The sequence below is a fragment of the Polyodon spathula genome, chromosome 6 (assembly GCF_017654505.1).
Source record: "Polyodon spathula isolate WHYD16114869_AA chromosome 6, ASM1765450v1, whole genome shotgun sequence".
NCBI classification, from domain to species: domain Eukaryota; kingdom Metazoa; phylum Chordata; class Actinopteri; order Acipenseriformes; family Polyodontidae; genus Polyodon; species Polyodon spathula.
The window spans coordinates 61,333,263-61,352,701 of record NC_054539.1 but is presented as its reverse complement, the minus strand read 5'-3'; the positions used below and the strand labels follow the sequence as shown (position 1 = coordinate 61,352,701).

At 35.9% G+C, this 19,439-nt stretch overlaps 1 protein-coding gene and 1 pseudogene across 2 annotated transcripts; one reads left to right on the top strand and one right to left on the bottom strand.

The window, feature by feature from the left end:
- Nucleotides 1–1,168: 1,168 nt before the first annotated feature.
- On the bottom strand, nt 1,169–6,987 carry LOC121317721 (annotated as a pseudogene).
- A 1,530-nt stretch (nt 6,988–8,517) lies between these two features.
- LOC121317429 (bis(5'-adenosyl)-triphosphatase enpp4-like) lies at nt 8,518–17,502 on the top strand. 2 transcript variants are annotated; one of them, XM_041253353.1, is made up of 4 exons: nt 8,518–8,675; nt 12,949–13,851; nt 14,235–14,405; nt 16,116–17,502. In XM_041253353.1, the coding sequence occupies exons 1-4, from the start codon at nt 8,657–8,659 to the stop codon at nt 16,484–16,486; spliced, it is 1,464 nt and encodes a 487-aa protein (XP_041109287.1). In that variant the 5' UTR covers nt 8,518–8,656; the 3' UTR covers nt 16,487–17,502. The 2 variants fall into 2 exon arrangements, with proteins under 2 accessions (XP_041109287.1, XP_041109288.1); XM_041253354.1 differs by lacking the exon at nt 8,518–8,675 and adding an exon at nt 8,752–8,807.
- The last annotated feature ends 1,937 nt before the right edge of the window (nt 17,503–19,439 follow it).

The following is a 19,439-nucleotide window of genomic DNA, read 5'->3' as shown; positions in this document are numbered from 1 at the left end:
GTTTGTTGTACGAAGCGTGTAGGCTCAACTCAACTATAAACCCGTTGCAAGAAATTTCAACAAGGGAGGCAGTGAATAGGGCTTAGAATAAAGCACATGGCTAAAAACTAGTGCTAAGCGTACCCAGTGAAATGAAGAGTTTCGTAAATATTTATTATAAAGAAACTCACTGTAACATGTTAGAGAATAAAGCAGTCAACCCAGAGTAAGTTTTAGGAAAAATACATAATTGTAGACCATCTACTTCAATAAATATGTTTGTATCCTTGAACAGACCATTGTTTCTCTTCATATATAAACAAAATATTGTTATCGGAAACACATCGCACAACTTCAGTGGTACCGTAAAATGTAAGAGGAAGCAGAACAAGTTCGGGTATGACATGCAATGCTTTATCCCACTCTGACACATTTTTCACTTGGTATGTTTAAATATCTGTATATCCTTGAAAAGACAATCTTCAAACGCATACAAAGGATTTTAATGAGCAATGTGATCTTCCATTTACAGCCAATGCCGAATGTTTCAGTATGACTATTTTTTTCTTCCTATTTTACCACAAAAATTAATTTAAACAACGATTGCCAAGACTGGTATGATGATACACCTTTTAATTCTGCTTTTTTAGGATATCAATTTATTACGGCGAGTGGAGAGATATCATTTGTGGCAAAGGAAATGCAAAGGATTATAGTACAAGACCAACATATACAAAAGACATTGGGATACTGAGAGCAGCTAGGTACAAAGACAGACCGTGTGATCTTAGAGATATGACCAAGTACATGCATTTACAGAATAGATAAATAAAGGCATTCACAATTCATACAGGTACAGAGATCACAGAAATTAACACATTTGAAAAGTAAAACACATATCCCTACTACAATATATACTATACTGTACAGAAAATAACAGATAAGAATATACATTTATGTTACTGTGTGTTGAGAGCGCGCCCTCTGGCGGCTCTTTTGCATTAACGGCTGCTTACGATCTTTAATTTTGCAATTGTGTATGAGAAAAAAATTAAAAAAAGCTTTGTCTCAGTGAACTAGAAACGAGAATGAGCTACATGTAGTAAACCAACTAATCTGAAAAAAAAAAAAAAATCAGAACACACTGATGGAACATAATAAGTGCATTTCCATAGAATAGCAGGGGAAATCACGTGATGGTTTCATTCAATCATTTCAGGGTGGTTGTTTTATTCAGAGAATGGTTGGATTTGCCCATTGTTTCGTCCACTCCACCTCACTCTCAGTTCATTTTCAGCTGGATTGTTCAACAGGTCGATCTGGCAAAGGCAGCAGCATTTCAGCTCCTTGATTTCCCTCCTGAAGGTTTTGCTGAAAGCGTAGTAGATTAATGGGCTGTACACTGTTGATGATTTTGCAAGCAGACAAGGCAGCACACTTATTTCAGGAGGTATATTGTCACTGGAGTTGAACATAGACCAGAAACTGATAGCAGCATAGGGCGCCCAAGAGCTAAGGGAGCCAGCCATGACCGTTACAGTCATCTGGAAAAAAAGGAATTGAAGAAAACAGCTGTTGTACCTGCTTTATTTAATAAATAACGGTTTGCTTTCAGCTAATTATTTGAGGTAACGTTTCAAATGATAAACCTTTCCCACAGTTAGGGTAGTAATTAAAGAAATCTTTACTGAAGATGTAAAACAGAAGAGACTAGAAAATGAGATTTTGCGAACCAAGAACATAGCCCTTGTTCCTGTTTTCTGCGAGTCACTGATTCTGTTTATATGCAGTCACAGCAATCAAAACATATCTTGCATCTTGCAGAACTACAGTGCTACCTACAGCATAGACAGAAATGTACTGTAACCTCCTATGGGAATGTGTACTAAACCCTGCTAAAAAGTATGCCAACTCTTCCATACGTTATTGTAAAAAAAAAAAAAAAAAAAAAGCATTAACAAGGTAGACCAAATCTAAGATTCATAAACACTGCAACATAGGAAAAAAAAAAACATTACTACAGATTACGCTTGAATTGAGCAGTGCCATTGGCCTGGCTACAGTAGCATATCTGCCTAGAATTTTAGGAGTCTATACATTTCAAATTAAACACACCAGTGTTAGCTTCTTTTCCAGTGTTTCCAGGCTATTGCAGAGTAGCACAATATAAGAGTCAAGGTTGGCAGCATGACACAGAGGACAAAGAATGCAATGATGTATGATGATTTTTGAAAGTTACGTGTTTCGGACCAATTGATTGTACAGGAGATCCCAAATGGTTCAGGTCCATATTTCCCACAGCCACATAGTGGAAGGATCGCCCAAACCAAAGTATAGAGCCAAATATACACAATGGTAAGTTGGATTTTCCTCTTGTTTATTTTGTTTGCTACAAAACAGAAAGGAATCAGTAAGAATGATGCCTTAAATACATGATAGAAAACATGAGTCAGTAGGCTACCTTGAACAGGCTGCTGTGTATTAAAAAAACCGCTCTGTGAAGTACTGTGTGTGTCGCTGAGACAATGTTACATTCAACTATGTTTCTACTGTTATCTTGAAGATGGATTACAAACAAAGGTTTTATTAGTCACTAAGCGCAGTCACACTTATAATTGTGGTCCTGGAATCTGGTTCAATACCATTTGATGCCTCCATCAACAAAGTATCTTTTTTTTCCCCCCACAAAAGTGTTACAAAGTGACATACTGACTGTTTAACGACCCAGTAGATGATCACATTTTTAATAAAGCTAAAATTGGATTATGAAAATGAGAGTAGGCTGATATCAATTATTTGACTGATAACTTTTCTATTCTTGTCTATTCAATATCACTGAAAAAAAAAGATTAGTTAAGCAAAAGAACGAAACAAAAAAGTCACACCTTTCTCTATGACTGCAATATAAGGATGCATTTTTTTTTAAATGTGGTATTACCAGTGATTTGTGATGTTGATGTCAGGATTAATCGAACCACTACCATGACTGTTAAAGTCATGATACTCACCACACCAAAGAACAGTCCTAGGAACCCATAGTAAATGCAAGATATATCTCCTCCTAACCAACTATGGTTGAAGGCAGAGGCTATAGCCAGTGGATAAACACTGACAGCCATCCCAAGATCAGTCACAGCTAAATTCACACTCAGGAGCTCCGACGGCTTCAATCAAGAAGATTTCTTAACAGCAGCAACAAGGACTGTCGCGTTTCCTGTACACAACAGCTGGGAGAAAATCAGATATTTTATTTTACTTTCTCAAAGAGTTAACTAATAATATAAATTGAAGAAACAATGTTTGGGAACACTGAAGACAATTACATTTTATTTGCTTCAAATGTCATTACTGATCATCATCGATTTTAGGCTATAGATGTATATTAGGCACTAGCTTACTAGACAAAGAGTTGTTGCAATTAACCTGCAATCATGTAAGATTTTATACCAACATATTTTCTTTGTCTATTTTTGCAACATTTATCTCTAGTCCTCTTTGTTTACATTAAAAATAATACGTTACTATAAATGACATTTTCAAGCTATGTTATTATAGTTCAAAAAGCAAAACAGAGAGAGATAGCAAGACTGCGGGTTTTTGCTGTTTGCAAACATTGGACTGGAGTACAGGATGTGCTTGACAGATTATAGCTTGATAGATTGGAATAACAAGAAGCGCACACGAACATAACTGCACTGAATGACTCAGATTGAACATATATTAATACAAAGACACAGCAGAGTGTGTTTTACATAATTGTATTTTGATTAACTTTTGTTTTCATTTAATTGAATCAATTTGGTGAAGCTCATGTCTGTATACAATACAACAAATACTCAATTTCAATTCATCAGGAAATGTTCGAGTTTCGGGCAAACAGCTTTATAAAAATATCACAGATATAAAGGGGCTTACATATTTCTTGGTTTCGTAGAAACATTGGCCGCTATCTACAGTAAATAACTTTAAATGATTTAAAGGCTGTTTTGTGGGTTAAAAACAATTTAACAGACTACTCTTCAAGAGGTTGACACAACAGTTTAGAACAATTCAGTGAATACAGTATTCCTGTTTAATTATTCAAAACAGACCTTAGAATACTGTTTGCATGCAGTGGCAAGCTCAGTGCGTAACTCGGCTTCAGTGTGTAACTCGGCTTCAGTGCGTAATTCGGCTTCAGTGCGTAATTCGGCTTCAGTGCGTAATTCGGCTTCAGTGCGTAACTCGGCTTCAGTGCGTAATTCAGCTTCAGTGCGTAATTCAGCTTCAGTGCGTAATTCAGCTTCAGTGCGTAACTCAGCTTCAGTGCGTAACTCAGCTTCAGTGCGTAATTCAGCTTCAGTGCGTAATTCAGCTTCAGTGCGTAATTCAGCTTCAGTGCGTAACTCAGCTTCAGTGCGTAACTCAGCTTCAGTGCGTAATTCAGCTTCAGTGCGTAACTCAGCTTCAGTGCGTAACTCAGCTTCAGTGCGTAACTCAGCTTCAGTGCGTAATTCAGCTTCAGTGCGTAACTCAGCTTCAGTGCGTAACTCAGCTTCAGTGCGTAATTCGGCTGGTCAAGAGGAGGCTACTCAATTTTGTTATGTTAGCCTCAGTGCTGGTCTCAATCACCCCATAAACAGTGCTGACATAAACTGCAATCATAGCCTGTCAGTGATCAAGCATTTAAAATTTCCAATATCCTATTTTTGTAATGCGTTGATAGTGAACTTTGTCTTTGCCTCCTTTTCTGTATCTTTTCATTATCAATAAAAATACACTAATTTTTCTTTACTACTGGACCACACAGTGTGCTTACTTTACAAGCTGCTGTGTTGAGTGCAAGTGAGCGCAATACACAAAAACTCCCTTGTAAAGAATTCATTTTAGACACTCCAAAACTATATATGACGGAGAGTTTAGACTTTTTTTAACTTGGAGATATTCTTAATGTATACATTTTCTTCCTGCTTCTGTAGCTGAGTTTGTAAGATCTCCGTTTCTGGGTTTGCAATGTGATCTATAAACTATGCTGCCGCTTCCTTACATAATTATGTAACCTTTCCACGGACCACTTGAAAGGAGCTGGCGGACCACCAGAGGTCCACGGACCACAGATTAAGAACCACTGCTCTATGGGATTAAGCGGTTGCAGATGATGGATGGATGGATGTTTTCACTTATCACCTAATGACAGGAAAGTGGACTGCACATACAAGTCTGCATGTAATTCTCACAAAGATCTAGAATCTGACCTACAGGATTTCTGCATTATTTTTGTCTATACCTTGGGAGACACTAACACATGATCATGGGTACTTCATTTTAAGACTGATATGATTTACTGTACTTTTTTCTGTTCTGACACCTGATTTGCAGAAGCCAAGGTTGCATCAAATTTTGTTTCTGAATAGATTAAGTTGCAAAGTGTCCATTTACGGCACAGTGACATGGCATGTCTACATTTTTGGGACAAATTAGAAACTTCACTGCACCTGTAAATTAACTGTTATATAACAGTGAAGCATGATTGTTTGAATAGGTCTTTTGTGTAACACCAAAGCAAGGTAATTAACAGCACAAGAAAAGCAAAATGTTGAATGAAAAGCTTCACATCTTCTAAAAAGCATAAAAACAAAAGCTAACAATGACATGAAGCACAAGGAAAGACAATGGTTTTCAGGTAATGTTTTAACCTCAATAAGCTGTATCAATACAAACAATGAGTATGTTACATTATAATGCTTTCATCAGTGTTGTTATAGAAAACTGCTGCGCTATAGAATTTCAGCGTGAGCAGCTCCACAATGTCACTTTCTCATAAATGAGATTAACCTGTGAAAAAGAGAAGCTGTGTCTTTTGGAAAATCACACAACCTAACTTTAATATCTCACCCTGACAAAAATATAAGGCTGACGCTACTTTATTTATATTTATGCCCACAATTTTAAAAAAGATTGTTTCACTTTTGTTCCATCATAACATAAACCAATGTTGAAAATGCCACCTCAATGTGTTTCCGGGTAGTGTTAACAAAAACACAATTTGGTGAATCAAATAATCTTCTTATTTAAAAAAAGGTTAAGTGAAATGTATTGTAAAATAGCATTTGAAAGCAACTTACTGCCAGGTGTCCATACTGACCCAGTTATTAAAATGACTACATACAGTAAAATAAAAATACAATAAAATGGGGTTCTCAAAATATCATGCATAGATGTGTTTTTATACCACTAGAGTGGGTATATGTAGCGTGAAATATATATATTTTTTAAATTGCACGGTCTTCTTTATATATATATATATATATATATATATATATAAGAAGACCGTGCAATTTTAACAGTATACAGTATATATGCTCTGAGCACACTCTTAAACTCAGGGGAGACGTTTAAGGAGGACAGAGATGTTTTCAACTCCTGTAAGTGGTTTTGTTCATGCACTGGACATGCTATATGTCCAGACAATATCTTAATAAGCAAGAAAATCACACAGTCTTATTTAATTTGAAGTTTTAACGAATCCGAGCTGTAATAGTGCTCTTTTGGTTTATTAATGTTTTGGATTGGCTGGTTGTGCAGACCACCGTAAATGCCAAGTAATAAGCAATCTGGGTGATCCAATGCCTTTACTGTTTTAACAGCATTAGTACTTCAATATAGTATTACAAATATGATTATTAAGTGCTTAGCCTTCAGGCTAGCCATGCAAAAAGCTAGAGCACCCACAGCTACGTTCTAAAACATTCAATATATCACGCTCTTAAAACTAACACATCATTTCTATACCTTGTAGCAATGCATTCAATATAAACAAGGCTACGGAAGTGTAGTGTAGGATATATGAAAAATAAGAACTGTCTTCAAAAGGCAGAGACTTCTGAATAGGACCAAACAGCAATCAGTTTTTCAGAGAGCCTCAAGGGCCATTCACACCGCAGCGTGCATGACGCCTCCTTGTGTGTTGCTCTCGCCAGCAGTTGCTGCAGACCACTGTTCACACCGAACGCAGCAGGGGAAAGTCATTGGGCAGCCTGTTGTTACATCACGGCTGCATATACAGGCAACAAACAGTAAATGCCAGCGGGAAGGGAAAACTGTTTTTATACAGAAGACACAAAGCTTAGTAAAAACAACAAATATAATGAGCTAAACATATATATATATATATATATATATATATATATATATATATATATATATATATATATATATATATATATATATATATATATATATATATATATATTTTTTTAAAACCTAATTTTAATATTAGGCAATTGTGTTGTTTAAATGAAATAAAAACATTTTGCTTTTATAAATTGAGATATTTTAGTTTTGTCTGGTTTGCTGGGTATAGGCAAAGACAGTGTGAGTTAAAGGCATCATTATGCATTGATATTATTAAGCATTCCTCTCCAGTGAACGGCAGGTATACACACTTCAACCAGCTCCACATAGTTTTCGGCCTTGTGATTGCCCAGGAAGCCCCGAACCACTGCGACAAAGCTGTTCCAAGCCGCTTTCTCCTTACTAGTGAGCTTCTTGGGGAATTCATTGCACTCCAGGATCTTCTTTATCTGTGGTCCAACGAAGACACCGGCTTTGATCTTTGCCTCAGACAGCTTAGGGAAGAAGTCTTGAAGGTACTTGAAGGCTGCCGACTCCTTATCTTGAGCTCTGACAAATTGTTTCACAAGGCCCAATTTGATGTGCAGCGGTGGCATCAGACCACCACTGCACCACATTTGCAATTGCTATTATCTGTAATGTGATGCTTTGCAATGTGATATTTTGTAATGTGATACTTTATATTGTGATATTTTGTAATAATTAGAAATCGCCCTGGATAAGGGTGTCTGCTAATAAATAATAATTTTATAATTTTATTTATTTATTTATTTTAAACTGCCTGTATTGTCACAACGTAAGATAAAAAAATACAAATAAAAACGTAATATTTATAACATGCTTAGCGGGTGAGTAATGATTAGAAATTAAACCAACATAACAGATTTGTGAGACCGTTTTTTGCATAGTTTAAGTCTGTATTTCAAATAGGTTTATGTGTACCTTTTATTGTTGTCGTGGGCTTTTTGGCTGTCATTGTAGTTGATGTCCTGTCTCGATGGCAGCGCGCTGTGTTTATTTGTTTTTATATAGGGAAACTGTGATGCAATTTGATTGCAGTTTTCTACTGTGACAGTGTGCATGTGCTGTGAAACTAGGAAAGAACTTTACATCATGTTGAAACAGAATCGTTATCGGCATGAGATGACATGTCGGTGTGGTTCAGTTTTGATACAATGTGAAATATTTCTGCACTGTAAATACAAATACAACGGTATCAAATATATCAACACGTTATGTTGTCAAAATCAGGGCTTCATTGCAGATGAACCTTGATTTTAAAAATACCGTGTTAGCCAAATGCTGTATATAAACGAAGAACAGCAACACTATATTCACTCACTCTAGAAAAACACCCACCTTCGCCCGTCCAAAAAAAAACCAAACACACAACTATTTGTGCACGTGAGCCTGGGTAGGTGCGCACTCTCTTTCAGCCCTGATCTTAATGGACAGATTGGCTGCCATTCAGAAGACGTCACGGAACTGTTTATTTCGAGGAAGTTGTTGCTAAGTTATTATATTAGCAAAGCTAGATAAATATACACTGCTAAGTAAGTTGTGAATGACCGCGTCGCAGAAGGGTAAGTATTGATAAACTGAGAAGCCAGCTGCAGTAATTTATGAGTCTGTACTATGTGTGCAGTTTTGTGTTTCCGTAATTTTAACCTTCAAATACAGGTTCGCCGTCTTCCTGGTTTTAACAGTGTAACTACGTGAGTTTTAAATCGTGGGTTTATTTTAGTTTGTTAACTTAGTTCTAATACTATGTAATGTTTTATTTAATGTGTCTATCTGTGGAAATATTGTTCTTATGTGTTTTCGCTAATTAGTCTTGTCTTGTAATGCACAGTCGTAGGGTTACGTAACTTCTGCTCTGTATAGTCAGTAAGCTGTATAGTCAGATTGATGGGCTCCCTGAAAAACAAAAACAATAAACTTATAAACCATTGTTATTGTTATTATGAACACAGTTCCTGTTTAAAATGTGGACTGGCAAACTGAACATTGTAATGGAGGTACTGTAAGTTCTAGTGCTGTACGATGTCAAGTTGTGATGTAACACAGGGCAGTGCTAGTATGTAATATTCAGGTTAGATAGATATTGTATTGTTTGAAAATACTGAAATTAATAATATGCAATTTGAATTCATAGAAAAAAATGTATGTTTGAGAAATACTGTACTCTGTAACGAAGAGGTTGAACAAAAAATATAAAACACCTGCTGTTGCTAACAGTGTCAACATCGTATGGGTCACCTATGGTTTCCAGCCTAGTCGGTACTGAAATTTTCAAATCCAGGGGCTATATACTGTATATATGTTTTATTTCACATATGGTAGTTTAAATACAGTAATATATTTTACAGCACTATGACATGACCGCATATGTTCCTATTCAATTTGTTCTGGTCTCACTTTACTATTTTCAAGAAATTAAGCAAGGAATTAGTTCCACAGGGAACCCCCATCTTTATTGTGACCAAATAAAATTTTCCTGCAGAAAGTCCCACAGCATGTGTTTTGTTAACAGCATTGCTGGTAGACAATAATACAGGATACAGCTTCATGTCTATTAATGTAAGGTTGTGATCAATATTTTACTAGTGGAACCTAATTGGTTTCTGCCTTGAAGCCTGTATTTTAAGTACAAAAATATGCTTTCGTGAAACAAATTCACATTTTGTATAATGTTTTGTGTTGCTGTTGTTCACTAAATATGACCTAGCTTGCATGTTTGTTTATTCATGTTTTACCTTAGTGAGCATATTAGGAGCATATGTATAATATATATATATATATATATATATATTCTAATATTATATATATATATATATATAATATATATATATATATATATATATACCCAACATCCCTCTATATGAAAATTTCGCAATGTTCTCGGTTCAGTTTAGCGCACTTTCAACGGATTTCCGAAAGATACAGTGTTCACAAAATTTTCAGTTTTAAAACGTAGGTATAAGCTGCATCCAAAACCCGCCTTTCATGTGGGCTTGCATCAGTACAGCACAAACCTGGGTTTGAACTTCAGAAAGGCTCCCTCTCATTCATGTTGTTCATCGAAAGCTCAATTCCCACTTACTTTCGTTATGAACATAATTAAAAACAAATTACCAAACATCCCTCTATATATGCAAATAAAGCTATATAAAAATAATTTATTATAAAATCAAACTGTTATGTTAATGAAATAATTTTTGTCAGTCCCTGCTTTCTAACAATGTCACTGTCTGGTCAGTTGTTAATATATTAATTTACAACGATCGGACATCACACCCCATAATCTTGAATTACTCACTATAACGTTATGTTAAAAAATTAGATTAACATTTCAGAGCAAATTGAGCAGTACAGTATGAGGGTATTCTAACTGTTGTTTTTGTTCATGTGATACTTTACTGATTTTCTTGTTGCTCAAGAAGACTGGAAAATGTAACATCAGTAATACACTGTATAATTTGAATCTGCATGGCTGGTTAGGACGTGTGTTTGGTGGCTAGCAGTTATCTAGTACAGTGATTCGCAATCCTGGTCCTGGGGGACCACTGCCCTGCTGGTTTTTGTTCCAACCAGATTACCCTCAATTACTTAACTGAACCCTTAATTGAACTAATTAGCTTAATTTGACTTTTTAAATAGTGTAGCTTATAAAAAGTTGAAGAATTTTAGTTCCTTAGTTTATACCTAAATTGAAATCTCCATCTATTTAAAATAAGTAAAAAGCTCAAATTAGGTAAATTATTAGTTCAATTAAGGGTTGGTTGGAACAAACCAGCAGGGCAGTGGTCACCCAGGACCAAGATTGAGAACCTCTTATCTAGTAAGTCAGTTACCCCTGGCCCTACCATATAAAAACAGACAAAGGAATGCTTGTTTGGAGTGTGTGTAGAGTTCAGTGACGGTGTTGCCAAGCCTGATCAGAACAGTGTGGAGGGAACAGTGAAAGAGTAGGTACCGGGATAGCTGTGCTAGGGTGCTGTTTTCTTTAAACCTTTTGTTTGTTCCCATGTTTGTTATTGTAAAATAATAAATGTGCACCAAGGCAGTTACTGCTTCTGGGTGTGCTGTTCTCACCATTGACCAGACCAACAGACCATCACTTTACCATCTGGTGGAGAATGCATGTTTCACACTAAATTGTCTGTGTGTAAAAGAGAAATATATGAAAAGGAAGAGGGGACTCAAGCCACAGCGGGTTCCCTACACCCTCAGAGCTGGGGATGTTGAACTTTTCTTTAGCTTGCCACTATAGGAGCAAGCCAAGCTAAGACAACGGTGTCTTCATAGTCTCTCGGCCCCTGTGTGAAGCCTGGGTGTAACCTGTGTGGTCAGACCAGAAAAAAGGAACAAACAAAAGGTTTAAACAAAGCAAATCCAAAACAGCACCCAAGCACAGCTATCCCATTACCTTCACTTTCACTCTTCTCTAAACACTGTTCTGATCAGGCTTGTCAACGCCTTCGCTGAACGCTACACACACCCCAAACAAACATTCCTTTGTCTGCTTTTATAGGGCATGTCCAGGGGTAATTAACTTCAATAATTCAATTCCCATCTGGCTATATTCCACAGTTTCACTGAACTAATAAAACAATTAGTCAAACCAATTAAAGTTGGCCATATTGGTCCCATGCTGTTCCTCTGCATGTGAGCTAAGATAGTGGTCAGCCATATAATCATTTGCATAGAAAGAGGAACTAAGCACAAATGTTCTGCTTTTGTCAAAATGACTGATAAGTAGGTGCTGTTGTATAACTGAAATGGACAACACATGTTTCCCTACCATTTATTGAAGGATTACTTATCTGCTTTATGTATGTTGTTCACACTTTGCTATGTTGAGAGATGCTCAATCAATAGGGATTAAACTTTGCCTGGGTATTTGTTTTAAAAAAATTATCATACAGCATTGACACCTGTTTGGCTACTGAATCTTGGGGGCCACATGTCCAATTAAAAAAATTATCTATAAATGATAAACTTGTCAGCAAATGATGACAATGAAACCAGACTTTTACTTGTATCTTATTTTTACCTTATTTTGCATCAGTAAACTCTAAATTCAGTTTTGATATCAAACTGAACAATGACTGAGTATGAGACCCTATCTAGAAAAATGCTATACCAACCGGTTTTGGAAAAGAGGCAATATGACAAGCATCCTTGTGTTCGATATTGCTGTATGATGGTACTAACTCTGTGTCTAATAAGCATAGGGCTTTGTATTCTGCTGGGGGAAAAGTAGTTTCTCCTGTAATATGTATGCATATTACTGCTGGGAGATAAGGCATCATGTAGTTTAAAAAAGGATTACAATACATGTTTCAACCAGTTGCATTTTTTGGTAATGTATTGGCCAGTAATTATTATATGATACTTTAAAAAATAACAGGGTTTTAAAGTTTGTGTTGTTGTTAAATTGACCTTTAAATAGACTGCTGACACAATCTTGGTTAAAATAATCACAAGGTGCTTTTCAACTGAAGTCTAAATTTCTTAAATGAAGCTTAAACTCTTTGGCAAATGCATAAACCTGAAAAGTTAAATAGTGTACATGTTCTGAAATACTACTAGTAACATTTTGTACAAATAAATTAGGTAGCAGTTCTGCCTGTAACTTATGAAATTATTTCAAAACTTCCTGAACATGGCAGGGATGCATTATTTCATTTTTGACATTTTAAATTATGACCCCGCATAATGATCACATGTCATAGTTATTGACTTTCAATACTGTATTTGTTTTTATATAAATCATAAAATACAGATTGTCATGCTATTCTGTTATACTGTCTAGTCGTGCATTAACATTGAATACTTGTGTTTTATTTGAAGGTACTACAGCAGAAGAGGAACAATCAGCAGGAAAAATGAAGCTGAAATTCTCCACAATGCCAGCCTGCTGTTTTTTAATTCTACTCATTGTTTTTTCTGGATTCTCTGCATGTCATGGGCATGGCACTGAGAACGACACTGTTTTGGGGAACAGCACTGTCACCCCGTTACTACTTGTCTCCTTTGATGGCTTCAGGGCAGATTACTTAAAGAAGTACAGCTTTCCAAACCTTGAGAAGTTATTTTCTGATGGCGTCCTTGTGGACCATGTCTCTAACGTCTTTATTACCAAAACTTTCCCCAACCATTATAGCATAGTTACTGGCCGTTATGCTGAAAGCCATGGCATTCTCTCAAGCAGTATGTATGATCCGGACACAAATAAGACATTTTCTTTAAGCCATGATTCAGACTCGTTTTGGTGGGAGCAGGCCACACCACTCTGGGTATCCATTCAGCAGAAAGGTTACAAGAGTGCTGCAGCCATGTGGCCTGGGACCGATATTAAGATTCACAATCTGACAGCTTCATATTTTTTAAATTATCAGCATAATGTGCCATTTCAAGAGAGAGTTGACAACCTTACAAAATGGCTTAGCCAAGATTTAGTGAAGTTTGCAACATTATACTGGGAGGAGCCAGACTACTCCGGCCACTTCTATGGGCCAGATAATACAAAAGAAATGACAAAAGCTCTGAAACAAGTGGATGATCACATTGGCTACCTGATTGACAAACTCAAACAGACGGGGCTATGGAGCAATATTAATATCATCATTACCAGTGATCATGGAATGGTCCAGTGTTCCCCTGACAGGCTGATACGGCTTGATGACTGCATTGGTCCAAAAAATTACACCTTGGTGGATTTTACTCCCGTTTCTGCAATTTTACCACAGACTAGTAAGCATGTTTCTCTTTTTTGCGTGTCCAGGTCAGATATCATAAGCAGTTAAAGGAGCTAGACATTCATAGTAGTAATAAAGAAGAAACATAGTTATTTACATTTTCTCAGTGCTTCCACCTAGACATTAAAAGTACTAATCTACTGTGTATATGTACTCAAAAGCAATCGATTTATACCAACACTTTTTTTGTTTTGTTTTTTTTCTAATGACAATATTATGAATATTAGTCCTGTAAGTGTCCAGTATGCGGTTTACTCTTAAAGAAAATATATCTCCTAATCCAAAGAAAAATGCTTTACTTATCGGAAAATAAAACGCTCTACATATTGAATTAGTCAGGAGCCTTCATGAAAACATTACAAACCTTTATTTTTACAGATGTAACTTACGTCTATGATTTGCTGAAGAAGTGTAACCCTCATATGAAAGTGTACATGAAGGAGGACATTCCAGATAGGCTTCATTACAAGAACAATAGGAGGATCCAGCCTATCATCCTTGTTGCTGACGAAGGCTGGACTATTGTTCGGAATGGATCACTTCCTCGGTGTAAGTATTCTTACTGTTACAGATACTGTTTTTTGGTTTTTGTTTTAAGCTAGACTTTCTTACTAAATGTGTCTGTGGTTTATTTTATTTAGGCTGATGTTCAATCTCCTTGTTTTTGTTTTGTAGTTTTCTGAATATTATCACAAAACAAATGCTGTGCGAGGATGAACTGAAATTGTGTGGCTTTACCAACCATGCAGTATTTTCTATTTAAATTTCATTCATATATGGTGGTATTATTATTATTATTATTATTATTATTATTATTATTATTATTACAGTGCACTCCATTTATTAGAATCATTAATATAAGAATCAACCGCATTTAGTGATCAAAACCACTGGGACAAAATCATTCCTATACTAACCAATGTAAAATAATCTGGTTGTAAGAATCAAGCAATACGCTTATAAGAATCATTTTGGGTCAGACTGACTACATGTAGTACGGTACTGTGTCAAGTGCAAGGATGTGTACAGCCAATAAAGCTGTTTTTTAATTTGATCACATCGTGTGCATTTAGGCACATAGGCAGCGTGGATCGTGCAGTGATGCAGAAAACACTGGACAAGTTTGTAATCAAACAGTGACTGCACCACTGCATTGTGCAGGTATGTTTTTTTTTGTTCTCTGTTAGTGAAAATATGTTTTAATAAAGTGAATACACATTCATTGAATATATACTGAGTACAGCAGTGTTATTGTGTGGCGGTGCGGCACGAGGGGGGGGGTGGGGTGGGGGTTGTGAAGCTTTGTGTCTTCGCTTAGTGAAAAACTGTGAGATTTGCATCGCAATTTCAAATAAGTAAGCCAGAGATGCTTAAATGCAGTGGTAGTCCTGACAGTAAAATACTATAGTGTAATGTCAATGTAATTCAAAACCCATTAAATGTAACACTGCAGGGCAGTTGAACTAGGCACCCTCACAAGATGGTCACTTCTCAAGTATACTGTAGTAAAATAGGATTCTGCAGCCATGAGTAAACATAATCGTGATCATATAACAAGCAGCTTACCCATGATGACTTGTTTTGATGTATTGTCATCAGTGATTGAGCATCGATGACATCTGTATACTGTATTTAAAGTGCTGATGGCACGTAATGTAATGTGACAGAGTGGCCGAGGGCAGTGTAAATTATCAGGCTGGAGTCTTGATTTACAGTTTTAAACCGGTGTTGGTTTTATTTTTCTTACACGGCGGTGGTGAAACAACCACTAATAAAACAAACAAAATAAACGTAGCTGTAGGTTGGAGCACTAACTAAACAGTACTTTGATTGGAACAAACACTAGATCGCTTACTTGAGTTTTGATTTATTTCTTTTTTGTTACTTCTGCTTCCTTACTCCTCTATACCCCCATCACAAAGCTGTTGGCGAAGCCATTTCTATCGAGGTGTCATTAACTTTCAGCTAACCAATGGACTATTATCCATAATTCATTAAAAAAAAGCAGCTGCGGATTTTTCGTGGGCATGCATACATGCGGGAACTCGTCACGTCTAATGGTCAACCCATTACACTGCAGCCAGGGAACAAGTTCTTATCATTCTCATACTAAGTTTGATTCTGCACCATAGTAATCATATCGGTCCACTTTAAGAATCAAAACACCCAGGATGGATGTGATTCTTATAAAAGTTGTACACTGTATTATTAAAAACAAAAGCTAAATAATAAAAATTGGTTTTAATTTTCTTCCTCCAGTTGGCGATCATGGCTATGACAACACTTTACCCAGCATGCACCCCTTTCTGGCAGCCCATGGCCCTGCCTTTCGGAAGGGCTACAGACTGACCAGCATCAACACCGTGGACATCTACTCATTAATGTGCCATCTGCTGAGACTGGAAGAGCAACCCAACAATGGCACTTTCACCAACACAAAGTGTATGCTTGCCAGCCAATGGTGTGTTAACCTTCCAGAAGTCATAGGGATAGTCATTGGTGTCTTTATGGTGCTGACCACTCTAACATGCCTGATTATCATCATGAAGAACAAAGGGTCATCCTCGTCTCGCTCCTTTGCACGCCTAGAGCTGCAGGAAGATGATGACGACGATGCATTAATTGGGTAGAATGCATTCGGGGGTCCTGTCAAATAGAAAAAAAAAAAGTCTTATTTTACCATTAATATTACTGTTTTACCTCATTCTAATAAATTGATATTTAAACCCCCACATAAGCACAGTACAATCGCAAAAGCCAGTTACACACCTGAATTTGAGTGGTGTAACTTGGGATTCTAATGGGCTGAAATACAAGGTATTTCAAAACATCCTGGCCCACTACATGATATACTGTGCCATTGACGAACATTATTTTTTCACCTGCAACAAGACAAAAGAAGCATAAAATCACTGTGGGCCAGGACTTTTGAAACACTTTGTATATATTGGGTTATGTTGGGGGATAATTTAATTTCTATTTATAAATGAAACTAATACCCATGGGACACCATGTGGACCGATTTTAACAATTTGGAGATCTTTTAATCCATCAATATAGTAAAAACAAACCAGAAAATTGTAATAATAATAATACTTGCTACCTGTTACTGTATATCTTCCTGTGACAGGTTACCCATATTCTCCCAGCAGAGATTATTTTAACCCATAATAATTTCATTGTAATCATTGTAATCAAAGATAATTAAATCCAGTTTGTGAATTTGGAAACTGCCTATGTCAGGAGTCGTCACATTGGAGCAACTGATGTAATCTAGGGAATCGGATCTTTGAAATGAAAATGTCCTTCTTTCTGAGTTGTTTTAGAGCTTTCAGTCCTGTAATTGAAATGCACTTTTACCCACCAGTAACCAAACATACATTAAAATGGCTTCAGTTTTTCAGTTTGCACTGCAGAACAACCGATAGTTCAGTCTTACACACTTTCCTTGTGTTCTTAACTTACCGATGATGTCACAAGCCAATTTATTTAAATATCCTACATGGTTGTGCCAAGAGTTTAACTTCTTACTTAAGGAATTAAAATATATTGTAGAGGTTGTTTGTAAGTCTGAAATATCCGTAACTCTGAAAATTTGTTTAATGTGTACACCTGCTATCTACACCCTTAATCTGGTGAATAATAAAAGCACACAGCACAGTAATATATATATATATATATATATATATATATATATATATATATATATATATATATATTAGAACTTGAAATATTAGTGTTACTGCACTAGAATTTCAAGCTGCAGGGAAACCCTATGTGCTTCATATATTATTTTTGCATGTAACTGCAGCATACATTTAGGCAGTCAATGTACCATACTTTTGCTAGATACTGGTTGCTTTTGTTTTGTTTTTGTCTACTAAATTGTCTGTGCTTCAGCTTTGTTGCAGAAGGTATGACAATTAGGTCAACCTGAGGGAAATGTATCCTACCCCCTCAACAGCCTCATCCCACAGAAATGCTGTTTTCATTGCTACCATCCAGGTAAAGGTACAGAACATCATTTGCCAATATTTGTACTTAAACTCCACACCTTTATATGCAATTTGGATATGAAAGGCCATCTGCCATGTGGTCTATCATTTGCCAAATGAGACTATATCAATACATTACATTTTATTTGTATGTGCATTGCCATTTATAGTAAGGAAATATTCGGGGGGGTAGGTTTGGTATTTGACACATTTATTTAGATCATTTGATAGACAAAGAGAAGCAAAGGTGATACCTTTTATTGGACTAAATAAAAAATAATTAAATCACAAGCTTTCAAGACCTCATCTGAAGAAGAGACCTCTAAAGTCTTGAAAGCTTGTAATTTTATTATTTTTTATTTAGTCCAGTAAAAGGTATCACCTCTCCCTCTCTTTGTCTATTATCTCTGGACAGATACGGTTACTATTTCACCTAAAATAGTAGCTGTATCATACATTGCTGTTTTATTCTACTATTTGTTTTTAACTGTACTGTGCAAATTCTATTTTTCAGCATTTGTTGCACAAAACCAGATAATGGTTATGCAAAGAAAAAGCACTGTATAACTTTTGTCATTTTTTATGTTGAAAACAATGTTACTTCTTTATGATGGAAGTCACAAAATGTTTGCAACCACTGTTTTTTCTCTTTATTTCCATGTTTTGTTGTTCTTTGTACCTGTCCAGGTTTGCTTATGAGTACATTATTTCTTTCTTTCTTTCTGCAAAAGTTTTAAAAAAGGCATTCATTGGACTGGGTAAACAAATTGCACTATGTAAATGTATTACTCGCTTTACAGTCATAGTGAAGATAAAAATCTTATAAATGCTTTGTGAGCCTTATTTGGTTAAACCATATGAATAAATGTGTTTGATGTTATTATTTATTATTTATTTTCCTAGCAGAAATTCTTATGATGTAACTGTTGAAGTGTATTTAACCACTTTGGGGGCGGGGGGGGCTGTGTGCATTTGGTCTTGCATACAAAACGTACAGCTGCACTGCAAGTTACTGTAAATAAAATTCAATCCAGGGTTTGTTCTTGTCTTTTTAATATGTTGGTGTGGTGGGTGCAGATCAGGCTAATGATTTGGTCAACCATTGTGGATGCAATATCTAAAATTAAGTGCTGGAACGAACATGGAATTTTCAAGTTTGGATAGTCATTCAAGATTTAGATGTTCGTTTGGATATTAATTTAACCCTGTATTAAAGTTTAAAAATATCTGAGAAATAATAAAGGTCTTACTTTATCCTTGTGAATTAACTACAAAACAAAGAAAGCAATACAGTAGTTAATCGTTTGTGTATTTTTGTAGTAAAAACAAAGGAGACAAAGCTTTTTTTAATTTTAAATAATCTCTGCCATTGTTGTGTCTTCCCAATAAGTAAAGTGAAGGCCATAGACACATTTCATAAAGTAATAACATTAGTTTTTTAACTTAAACACTTTAAAATAAAATAAACATGAAAACAGGGTGTGCAAGTAAAAAAAAAAAAAAAAAAAACAACTAGTACAGCTGTCACCAGCCACCCCACCACCACCACCACCACCACCCAGTATTCTACTTATTAAAGTAATAGAGA